Here is a 12,118-nt window from a genome sequence, read left to right as displayed (position 1 = left end):
GAGCTTCTTTTTTTTCACCAAAAAAAAAATGTTTAACTTTGCTTCTTTTGCCTCTTTTCTTCTTTCTTTATATTCAAATTAACCGGCACTACAAAGTCTGTCTTTCTTTTTGTTGCATTTGTTTTCGGTTACTCTCTCTTAAAATTTTGCAGTAACATAATCGCTGTTTGTTTTGTTTGCTCCTAAATTTTCATTTTTTTGTGGACTTCGAAGAGATGTTTATTTCTTTCATCCATTTGATCTTTCTTCTGTTCGCTTTATCAGCTCAGATTTGCGCACGAAAACACTGTATTTAATTTATTTTTTTTTTGCTTATCCTTCTTTTATGTTTTTATTCTTGTTTGTTTTGCGTCACTTTTCTTTCTTGTTTATTTTATTTGCATCCTCAACCAACTCACTGCTCTTTTATGTTCTAAATTTTCTTTCGTTTTGTTTGTTTTCGGCGTTGCCAACTACTGGAGAAAACACTAGTTTATGTATTATCATTTTTTATTGAATTTTCCTTTTGCTTACTTCTTTTGTCACAACGATCACCGTTTCTTATTAGAATTATTCTTGGTTTGTTTCTTCAATTCTTATTGGGTGCATTTCACCTAGCAGACACACTTTTCTTATTCGCTTTTATTTTGATTTGTTTTTGTTTCTTTCATTTCTGCTTGGATAAATCGAAGGGGTTCACTGTTTAAATTTCTTTTCCCCTTTTTCCGTTGATTCTTGTGATTGTCACTGTACGAAAGTTTTTATTTTTCTTCTTTTTTTTCTTTTGACACTAATTTAGCTATACGAACTCGACTTTTGTTCTTGTTGTTTTATTTTTTTCTTTTTCTTTTGTTACCGAAGGGCTTTAGAATATGATGTTCCCGGGGTTTCGCAAAACAGAATTGATTAAACACACTAGAAAGTTGTTTTGTTTGAGTGTAGTATTGTCCCTGTAGGTTTGTTGATGTCTCGGTTAACAATGTTATGAGGAATCACACTTTTTTGGAGTTTAGTCTGTTTGATCTTGATGTTATCGTGACACATATACTCCGTAATTTAAACCGGAGGCATTTGTTTACATTATTTCGCCCGTTTGGTTCCTTTCTTTCTTTACCGCGGAATTAGCTGTGGTCACCGCCGTACTGAATTGCAAAGCAAACCGATCCTCTCTCTTCGTTCGGCTAGGGTTATCTTCTGCAGCAAAAATGTTGTTTGTTGTTGCTTATTGTAGCCGAGTGGTAACGGCTAGTTTTTTTTTCTTGACGCGGGTATTTCATTCTGTGCTCTACATGACACTGGGCTCTTTCTCCTCGCAAGATGGTTTACTGCCAAGGGGGTATTATGCTTATGCACACAGGTGCCTTTTTTCCTTGGCTTCTTTAAGCCATACTCTTTAGAATGCTTATCTCCTAGTGGTGTTGGACATCGAATCTTACTGTGGGGATAAATCGGGATGCTTGTGAGCTTGGTGTTGATTGCTCAAAAAAAATGTTGCGGTCAGTGGTGTGTTTCTGCGATGATGAGTGTGGCGTATGTTAGCTGCACGAATTAGAGGTGTCTCGAAGACAGCAACGACGAAAAAATATTGTGGGAAACTGGTCGGAGTTTGACACAAAACGGTGTAAAAAAAATCGGTGGTATTATCACCGTCTCTCTAATGACAGGCGTTTTTATCAATGATTGGTTTTCGCTGGCCAATTTAGGTTTTGTTTTGTCAATTTTAAGTTTGTGCCGACAATTAACCCGAACAATATTAATTTCGCTGCTACTATTATGCCATTATGTTCTTTCCTCGGCATTGATTTTATTCGCACAACTCAGGATTTGCGATCTAGTGGCCGATTGAATTTGGCAATTTCTCGTGGCACATGGCCTTTCAAAAGAAAATCACACTTTTATGACTCTTTATCCGCTGACCGACAACGAGCGTTTTTACGTGACCACGATTCAAACAGGAAAGGGAAGAGAGTTAAGCTGGTCGTGATTGCTATCTTTTTGCAAATTTTGCTGTTCTCCTGTCCGCTATGCGAACTGCAACCAACTTCAGTTTTGCTGTAAATTTAGCAGAGTTGCATCTGCTTTTATGATTGCAATTTTGCAGTTACTTAATGGCGTAACGTCGACGATTGTGACGTGGCATTTCAACTGACCCGGTACAATATCTGGTATATATATTAGGATATGTAAAGTATGGACCAATTCGGTCACTCACATCAAGAGTTATCGTGCGCACAATTTTCCGAACATTTTTGAACATTTGTAGGGGAGTTACCTGAAGGAGTGGACTGATATGGCTTATCTTCGAACTTAAACTAAGTTTGCACAAAATATTACGAAGGCCACATTTTGGACCAAATCGGCAGATCTGTTCGGGAGTTATCTTGCGCTCCAAACACTACACACGCTGTCATAGGGGTTTTTTGTAGCTTTCAGGCTATTTTCTCAGGAAGTTTGGTCTTACCCCTGATGAAACTTATACCATCGTATGGCGGGCAGTGAATACAAGTTGCTACAACAAAAATCAAAGTGATTTGAGAGCAGTTCCTAAACTGAACTTATCCGAAATTTTGTGTGGCAGGTTCCCGAAGGAGTGGAGCGATCATCTAAGTCTGGTATAAAATTTCACGATGTGCAAAGTATGGACCAAATCGGTTACTTCCTTCAAGAGTTATCGTGCGCACAAATTTTTCGAACATTTCCGAACTTTTTTGGGGAGGTACCAGAAGGAGTGGACCGATATAACCCATCTTCGAACTTAAACTAAGTTTGGAGAAAATATTACGAAAGCCAAACTTTGGACCGAATCGGTTGATCCGTTCGAAAGTTATCGTGCGCACCAGCCAGCCAGACAGACAGACCGACGGATATTGCTAAATCAACTCCAAATTGTCTGAAACACATTTCGTCCAAATATATATATATATATATATATATATATATATATATATATATATATATATATATACAGTTAGTCAACTATATTATTGCAAACGATGAATAGTTAAACATTTAAATTTTTAATTAGGAATTACTACAAGAAATTCTTTCAATAATGTTGGGTTTTTTGTACATATCTGTTGATTTACCTGTTAATGACAACATCCAGCCAAAAAATGCAGAAATCGGTCGTAAATTACAAAAACAGCGGACAAAAAGTATAGGTACCTGGTTTTTGTGGTGTCAACTAAATAATTGCAAAATTAATTAATGTGCAATAAAATCGTGGGATTTTCACAGCATTTTTTTCAATTAAGGATTTTTATGATTTTATGGTATGTGGACATGTAAACCCATAATTTTTTATCATAAATTAATTGTTCTGTGTGTAACATAGGCGGTATATTCAGAAAAAGAGAAGCTCAGGTAAACGGATTTCGGAAAATATGCTACATTTGGTCTATTCCAATATAATAATGGTAAATCCGCCAGAGAAATCGCTAAAATCACCTCTCATAAGCTGATAACTATATGCAACATCATATACCTCACGGAGAGAGAAGGCAGGTTCAAACTAAAGACGTCACATTGTAGGCCAAAAGTAGTAAATCCACGAATTGGCAGGAGACTGATTAATGAAATTGACGAAAGACCCCAAATCAGCACCAGATAATTGCTTTTTCTAATCAAAATAGAATTTGGAGTAATTGTTTCACATGGAAAAGTCAGAAAAGTGCTACATAACAACAAGCCTTGATCATGAGTGACTAGGTAAAAAATATTGCCCTCCTAGCACAACATATAGAAAATATTCAGACTTGTTACAGACAACTTTTCATGCCATCTTAAGTATTGGGAAGACGTTATATTTTCTGAAAAGACTAAAATTATGTTGTACTATCACAATGGGCCTCAAAAAGTACTGCGAAACCCCTTTATAGCCATGGAAAACAAGAATTTAATACATACCGCAAAGTTCGGAAAACTGTCTATTATGGTATTGGGTTGTATACCAAGCAGTGACGTTGGCGACATCCAGATTTTGAATGAAATAATGACAGAGAACGTTTATTTACGTGTTTTAAATATTATTCATCCAAAAAACGTCAAGAAATTTGGACCTGTTGACCCTGAAAATGCAAAAAATTGCAATATGAATACTACCAAGACAACGACCCTACGCATAAATCGTATTTATGTAGGACTTGGTTGTTATACAACTGCACCAAAGTCATTGACACCCCAGTCCAAAGCCTAAATATTAACCCAACATCGACAATTCATGGGTACACCTAAAGAAAAAAGTCGGGAATAGGTCGCCCACTAACCTGGGGGACTAAATAAAATGCAATAAAGAAGAATGGTTAAAAAATACCATTGGAATATGACATTCCGAAACTTATTTATTAAATTCAGATACGTTTACAAGCTGTTTTTGAAGCCAAATGTGGGCATAGGAAATATTAAAACCAACTTTTCGAAAAATACCGTGAAAAACTGAAAAGTTGTGGATTTTGCAATTCTTTAGTTGACAGTGCAAATAATGAGTTGTACTCGTTTTTGTTAAGTTTAAGAAAATGTTTAGTGAAATTTAGCTACTTTTTATTTTATTATATTAATAAACATGTGTAAGAATTGTATTGTTAACAAAAATATTAATAATGATATTTATTTATACCAATAACATGATGTTTTCTTTAAAATTTTGTAATAATTTTGGTTTTGCAATAATATAGTTGACTAACTGTATATATACATTGCATCTCTAAAAAGCCGGACTTTGGCCGGGGATTTAAGACTTTCTGCTATTGGCAGGTGCAAATCTCACGCACTGGAAAAATATTTCTTTTAAATTGTAAATGTTTTCCAATTAGGAAGTATGGACTTCCCCCATAGAACATTATATTTTTCTAATCACAAGATTACCTATGGTAAACATTTTAGATTCCGCCAGCTGGGAGAGTATTCAATTTATGCCTTCTTGCAGTTGAAAATTATGTGCTTTGCTGTTTCTTCAACATCACAAGCATCACACATGGCTGGCGTTTTAACTCCAAATGAGAACTAGGTTGTTTTTACTGGAAAATACAACTAATCAAGCCAATAATAGCTACATCATTTAGGTGCTACATCATCTCCATCTAGCAGTATTGATAAAGTATGTAGTTCAATGTTTTGTTTGAATTGATCGGCAGTGACAAAAAACATTGAACAATATATGAACTATAGGCGATATTTACCATTATAAAAATTCGTTACTTAATATATGACTTAAATATTTCAACTCACCTTGTTTAATTAATGCAAACGCCCGAAATTAAGACAAATTATTTATAAATTGTTTTGCATGGAATAAAGCCCAATTACATGGAATAAACAATAAAACATATGTTTTTGGCAATCTATTTTTGACAACTTGCTAAGTACTCACTTCCAAATGATAACAAATTGTGCTACTCACAGTGGAATGAGAGCCGTCTCAATGTTGTTAACTTCTAACGGATAATGTAAAAAATCGCAATTTGAATAAAAATGTTCATTGGTTTACATTAGACATTCTCAATTTACCATTGGGGTTGTTGGGAAAGTTGAGGGTGTGAGGGAAGATGCGAAGGGAAGATGAGACGGCACCTATTGGCCTATTTAATGATGCGGCGAGCAACCTTCTTCAGTTACTAATGTTAAAAGTAAATTTCACCTACCGATATTTAACAGAAAACGTTGTAAAGAAATTACCTAGCATAACAGGAGACATATTACATTTGCCAAACAAAAAATCGCCCAAACAAAAAATTTTAAAAGTTGACATCATTTTCCATTTACTTGTTGTTGTTTATGTTTGTTTTTCATTTTGTATTCATTCTAATTGCAGTTTTTGTTGGTTGTATATCGAGGAAAAAAATTGGCAAATATATTTTCGGCATATTTGGGGTCGGTGGTTTGATGCCACTTGAATTATTTAAAATCAATATTCAAACCCTTACCAATTGTCATGCAAAATTAAAAAAATCGTTTTTTTTAAGTTCCTACATACAAATCCAACAACAGTCCGACATAGGACATAGGCGGTCATTTTAATTTTATCTAAAGAATTTTATAACCTAAACACATTCCAATATAATAAAATGACTGTGTCTTTATAATATTCCAATAATCCGCCCATACAATTCCGTCCACAAGGATTTCAACAAAACCTACATAGTAAGTGTCGATAGATGTCGTTTACGGTAAGGATTAGAATTGAGGTGAGGGTTGTTATACCACGTTTCCTTGGTGCAATAAAAAGTGAAAATCATACCACCTTCCATGTCCTTTTTGTCTTTTGAAAGTAGAATATACACACTTGCAAGTGAATACAATCAATTACACTTGACGTGATTATGTCGGGTTATGTGGGCTGTGGCGAATGTGTGTAATGATGACGTGTTTAGATGTTCATCTCTACAAGTGACGTCATTTATCATCATAAATACATCAATTAATGAATTTGCATCATCACCATCAAAGAGCATTTAATATCATGGTCATCATCTTTGTTTTGCTAGTCGTCAACTGAGTAATAATGAGCAAATTCTAATATTTTACATTTTTCTTTGCAGTTCTCAGCACAAGGATATTCTTTTAAATTAAATATACATATTTACCCAGAACAATGTCTGCTGTTGTCGAGGATAAATCTAAACGATTGGGTCGTTGGTATTTCGGAGGTATCGCCAGTGCTGGAGCCGCCTGCTGCACCCATCCCTTAGATTTAGTTAAAGTGGCCTTGCAAACACAACAAGGCAAATTGTCCGTTGTGCAACTAACAGCCAAAGTTGTACGTGAACAAGGTGTCCTGGCCTTGTATAATGGTCTTTCCGCATCGGTTTTGCGTCAACTTACATACTCAATGACGCGCTTTGGCATCTATGAAGTGGGTAAAAAACATGTCAACACTGATACTTTCTTGGGTAAAATAACATTGGCCAGTTTGTCGGGCTGTGTCGGTGGTATTGTTGGAACTCCAGCCGATATGGTGAATGTCCGTATGCAAAATGATGTTAAATTACCACCTGAACAAAGAAGAAAGTAAGTTACTGTGGCGTAAATTACATAACTATATACCAATAATGATTTTATTTGCTTCCAGTTATAAGAATGCCCTTGATGGTCTTATTAAAGTCTATCGCCAGGAAGGATTCAAACGTTTATTCTCCGGTGCCACAACAGCTACTGGCAGAGGGGTTTTGATGACAATTGGCCAGATTGCTTTCTATGATCAGGTAAGCTTCAAAGAACAAAATGTTGGATTATTGGTAGAATAAATTCAAAAAATATAGTTAAGAACAAGAATATTTCCCACGAACATCTCAGAAAACGACAGTGGGATCTTGGCGACCCTGCTTCTTATCACCGATCCCGCTTTTTAAGTAAATGTAGAAATGTAAAGTAAAATGACTGTTCCATTAACCTGGACGTTGTTCATCTCATTAGCTGGATGGCCACGATTCTATGATATGTACATCTTAACTTCTAAATTGCCAGGGCTAGTAGTCCTATTAATCCGGAGGCTACGACAGGTGTTACAGTCACAAAATGTTTGAGGTGGAAAACTATGGAGACTCCAAGTATTATGGAATTCATCTTATGAATAATATATCGAAATAATTCCAGCGCTCTAATCTGATTTAGTCAAGACCTTCCTCGTAGTATTGTCCCCTATAATACCAGCGTTCTAATTTGATTTCGTCAAGACCTTCATTCCATTTAATTTTAAACTTTTTTATTATTGCAATATAACAATAATATTCCCATTTTATTTACAGATCAAGTCAATGCTCTTGGCAACACCACATTTCCAAGATAACTTGGCAACGCATTTCACAGCTTCCTTGGCGGCTGGTGCCATCGCCACAACACTTACTCAACCCCTAGATGTTTTGAAGACACGTTCAATGAATGCGAAACCTGGAGAATTCAAAGGACTTTGGGACATTGTTAAGTTTACTGCACGTTTGGGACCGCTTGGTTTCTTCAAGGGTTACATACCTGCATTCGTACGCTTGGGTCCACATACAATTATAACCTTTGTATTTTTGGAACAATTGCGTCTTAATTTTGGCATTACACCCCTACAAAAGGCATAAAGTTTCTAAACCGAAAAGTTCGTAAATGACACGACGCTCTAGAGAAATTGAAAATATCCCAGATAAAACTAAAGAAACAAATATAGTTTTGTATATGCTTTTATGTGGAAACTTGGAGAATAGAATGAACAAATTTTGTATGTACAATAGTGTAAGGAAACCCGAATGACCGACTCCAAATTTACCTATACATACTGATGGACTAGCAAATTATTTTTTATATAAATATGTATAGTCAAACATTTTGTTATAGCATTTTTTATATAAACATATTTGCCTTTTTTGCTGCTAAATGATGTACACAGATAAGGGTCAACCATTTTGAATATTTGTACTTAGTATAATTTACAACGCAACAAGAAAACCGATAATAATAATAATTAACAACATTCCTGCGCTGAATTGAGTACCACTAGCTTTTTGAGTTGTAATTTGAGTTTAAGTTAAATTGTAATAATTTAAGTAACTAATTATTATCAATTACTATTTATTTTAAATAGTTTAATAATTTGAGTGATAAAGTAACTGCGCAATTGATTTGTTTTAGTTTTCATTAGTAACTTCACGCACAATTACATAAATAGTTTAATCATTTTTAATATTGCCTCTTTTCTTCTTCCATTATTTGTTAAAAACAAAGTAATTTATTAAAATTAAAAGTAATAATTGTTGTCTATTAAAGATGGATTTACGTTGAATGTTTTTATACATCATCTAGTAATTCTTTTGAGTTTTTATAATTTTGTTAAACAGTGAAGACTGCTTTTTCTAATAAAAAGCTGAATAACATATAAATAAGAGTGTGTTTTAATTTTTTAATGGAATTTATGGTAAGTTATTTGAGGGATGGGTGCAACAGAATTGCTGCAGGTGAAAGAAGAAAAATCGGGCGGTAACATTATTCTCCATTGGTAGCGGATTTTCAGGCTTCAGAATTGGAATAATTTGCGCAGCCTTCCAGATTTCCCGAATCACGAACTGTGTCAACATGAGCATTGAGATGAACCAAGGGCTTTGGATGGTTTGGATTTGGAGATAGCTGTCTCGACATCACTGGAAGTTAAGGAGATAGGCTGAAGATCTTTTTTGAGACTCTTGCATCTGCGGATAACAACTAGCTTGGTCCTGATCTGCGAAGATGGAAAAATTGACGGCAGAGCTGTGTAGCACACTATTTGATTTTTAGTCATTTTGGAACCAGATATGGAACAAGTTGTGTTGACTCACTAATCTCATTTTTTTTAATTTAACATTTTTTCGAAACAGCCGTTTTTAGGATTCTCACCTATGGACCGATAGACTACAAACGGGAACAAAAATTTTTAATTTAAAATTTTTCTCTTATACCCTAGACAGACGGCAGCGTTAATTTGCATTAACTGTCTTAATTCAAATAATTTCGTGCATTATCCACATTCTTAATGCACAAAATCAAAGGAAATTTAAACTGAATTTAGGTATTTCAATATGGCAATGCTGTAAAAGAGAGCCCATATTCATGTAGGAGAGAGAGCATATTCATGCTCTGAGTCAGAGGTGCTCACATTGAAGATGTGTTTCTCCGTTGCAGGCTAGAGTTGTGTAGTTCCGGAACGAACTAGTTCCAAGGAACTATTCCGGACAAGGAACTATTGGAACTATATCCGACTCTTGCATTTATATAGTTACTTTAGTTCATATAGTTCCAGCCGTGCATATAATTCCTTTTATTTGTATAATTAATTTTCTTCATTTAATTCCACTCTCACTTCGATCTTTCACGTTCGTTTCCATAATCATTCAGACGCGGCCACATTGTTAAATAAACGTAAATCACACCTCGGTACATCGCTTCATTTTATTTATTTTTATGTCAATTCATCCACGAAGGATGGAACGAAGGAAATAAAAAGAACGACGAAAGAGAAAGATTCATTGAACTATATCGGCCCGGGAACTATTTGGAACGAAATAGGAAATTGAAAGAACGATAAAAGGGAAAGATTCATTAAACTTTATCACACTCGGAACTATTTGGAACTATATTAAGGAACTAGTTCCTTTTGTGAAAAGGAACTAGAAAGATCGATCCGCTCCAGGAACTAGATTACCCAACTCTATTGCAGGCCAAACAAAGTTTCCAGTAGCGGGAATGAATGAAATTTTGCCTATTAATGCCTAAAATAATGTTCATTGCATTTATACATTAAAAAAGGTTCGGCACAAGCCACTTTCAAATTATATATTCGTGAAAAAAATATTATGAAACGAAAAAAAATTAAGAGACAAATTAGGTGTCGATTACACTGTGCAACAAAATTGAACTTTTTTTAAAATTACAAGAAACCCCGCAGAGGTTATGAAAGAGGACCGAAAAGAAGAAGACACGTGTATCGGCGTTTTGAAAGTTTACGTCGGGAAGTAACCTAAATAGGCGTGGCAAATTCCGCCCATTTCTACAGGTTTTGAAATATTCGACATCAGATTCCTTGGAATCCTTGCATTTTAGGTATAAAGTGTCTTTGGCAATATTACTGACAACAATACGGGGTATCTTTTTATTGAAAAAAATTAACCCTCATGCGAGTCACTAAAGTGGTCTTTTTGGTCCCTTTTTTCAAAAACATTTAAAAACTCATTTAAAATGTGAACGTATCAATACTAAGTCCAATTTACATATGCATATTAAATGATTTCGTTTTACGAAATCCTAGAATCAAATGAAGTGTATTTACATCTGTTTTTTTGCGTCATTTGCTTACGCACACAATCGCACATACACACTTATACAATAACACAAACACACGCACACAATATATTTATTCAGAAAAATAGGAATTTCACAACACAAATGTGTATCAAATAACTTAAATTAATTCCAAAAACAGAAAAACATAATTTTGGCAAGTTTTTTAACCATTTATTTTCACTTTTGTTATCGTTTGAGTATTTTTGTTTTTCTACAACACACACAAACAAACAAAGACATCATAAAACAGTTGCATTTTTTGGTAGTTTATGACGAAAAAGCAGGGTTGCGTATAAAAGTATGGTGTTTTCGTGCGTTGTTTAGAATAAATGACGTAGCTATCGTCATTTATTTTTGTATGGTAAATGACGCAAAATGTTGCCTGTTTTAGCAAATAAATGACGAAACAGCTCTAAATGACGAAAAAGTTGCTAATGTAAATTGGACACTATACTATAATGATGCAGCTACTCCTGGGGCTCAATTCTTGTTCTATGAAAATTTCAAATGAAAACTTTTATAAAGGCAATAAATGTCTAATGAAAAATTTTATAAGGCAACTATTTTTCATTTCAAATTTTCATAGAACAGGAATCCAGCCCCTGCTCTGATAAAATTGACTGAATTAACCCTTGAAATCGAAGTAACTAGCCATATCCTAACTAAATTTGTTATGATCATTCATGATACACACATGTACGACGTCTTCTATCTAGAATGAAGTTTTGTGGGACGAAACTTAATAAACTCAGATAAAGTACAACAGTAACCCTAAAACGTGATTTTACTTTTGGCAGATTCCTGGCGTTTAGGTACGATTTAGAGTTTTGGTGTATTCGGGGACTTATAGTAAAATATTATGACAAATAAATTTTCTAGAATATTTTGATCTGATACGATCACATTTTAAAGGAATTTTTAAACGTTTTTGAAAAAGGACCAAAAATGACCACTTTGGTGACTCGCATGAGGGTTAATTTTTTTTCAATAAAAAGATACCCCGTATTGTTGTCAGCAATATTGCCAAAGTCACTTTAGTCCCAATTTACATTAGGCGAGTTTACTTGCGGCAATTGTCAGTTTGTTGGTGAGAGAGGGTGTTGAGAGGCAAAGGGTTACCATATGCCTCACCTCTCTCTCCATCAAACTGACAATTGCCGCAAGTAAACTCGCCTAATGTAAATTGGGACTTATACCTAAAATGCAAGGATTCCAAGGAATCTGATGTCGAATATTTCAAAACCTGTAGAAATGGGCGGAATTTGCCACGCCTATTTAGGTTACTTCCCGACGTAAACTTTCAAAACGCCGATACACGTGTATTCTTTTTGTTGTTGCAGATTATGCA

General features: G+C 34.7%; 2 protein-coding genes across 7 annotated transcripts in view; one reads left to right on the top strand and one right to left on the bottom strand.

Moving 5' to 3' along the window:
* Elp6 (Elongator complex protein 6) overlaps positions 1–5,360 on the bottom strand; it is a 71,128-nt gene extending 65,768 nt beyond the window's left edge. The window contains exon 1 of one of the 2 annotated variants that reach the window (XM_073962529.1): positions 5,206–5,360. The gene's annotated coding sequence lies outside the window, so the exon portion shown is untranslated. Of the gene's footprint in view, positions 1–3,885; positions 3,907–5,205 lie in introns of those variants that run through there. The other variant, XM_073962532.1, reaches the window with a different exon arrangement.
* Dic1 (Dicarboxylate carrier 1) overlaps positions 1–8,842 on the top strand; it is a 46,374-nt gene extending 37,532 nt beyond the window's left edge. For 2 of the 5 annotated variants that reach the window (XM_073962524.1, XM_073962526.1), the window contains exons 2-4: positions 6,516–6,984; positions 7,046–7,178; positions 7,722–8,842. In XM_073962524.1, the coding sequence (XP_073818625.1) occupies positions 6,569–6,984; positions 7,046–7,178; positions 7,722–8,042 (870 nt within the window). In that variant the 5' untranslated portion in view covers positions 6,516–6,568 and the 3' untranslated portion in view covers positions 8,043–8,842. Of the gene's footprint in view, positions 1–5,741; positions 6,162–6,515; positions 6,985–7,045; positions 7,179–7,721 lie in introns of those variants that run through there. The other 3 variants (XM_073962525.1, XM_073962528.1, XM_073962527.1) reach the window with 3 other exon arrangements.
* The last annotated feature ends 3,276 nt before the right edge of the window (positions 8,843–12,118 follow it).

The sequence above is a fragment of the Musca autumnalis genome, unplaced genomic scaffold (genome assembly GCF_047663935.1).
Source record: "Musca autumnalis isolate F117 unplaced genomic scaffold, ASM4766393v1 scaffold_1, whole genome shotgun sequence".
Lineage (NCBI taxonomy): Eukaryota > Metazoa > Arthropoda > Insecta > Diptera > Muscidae > Musca > Musca autumnalis.
The sequence above is the reverse complement of the archived record's forward strand: the minus strand, read 5'-3'. Positions and strand labels throughout refer to the sequence as shown.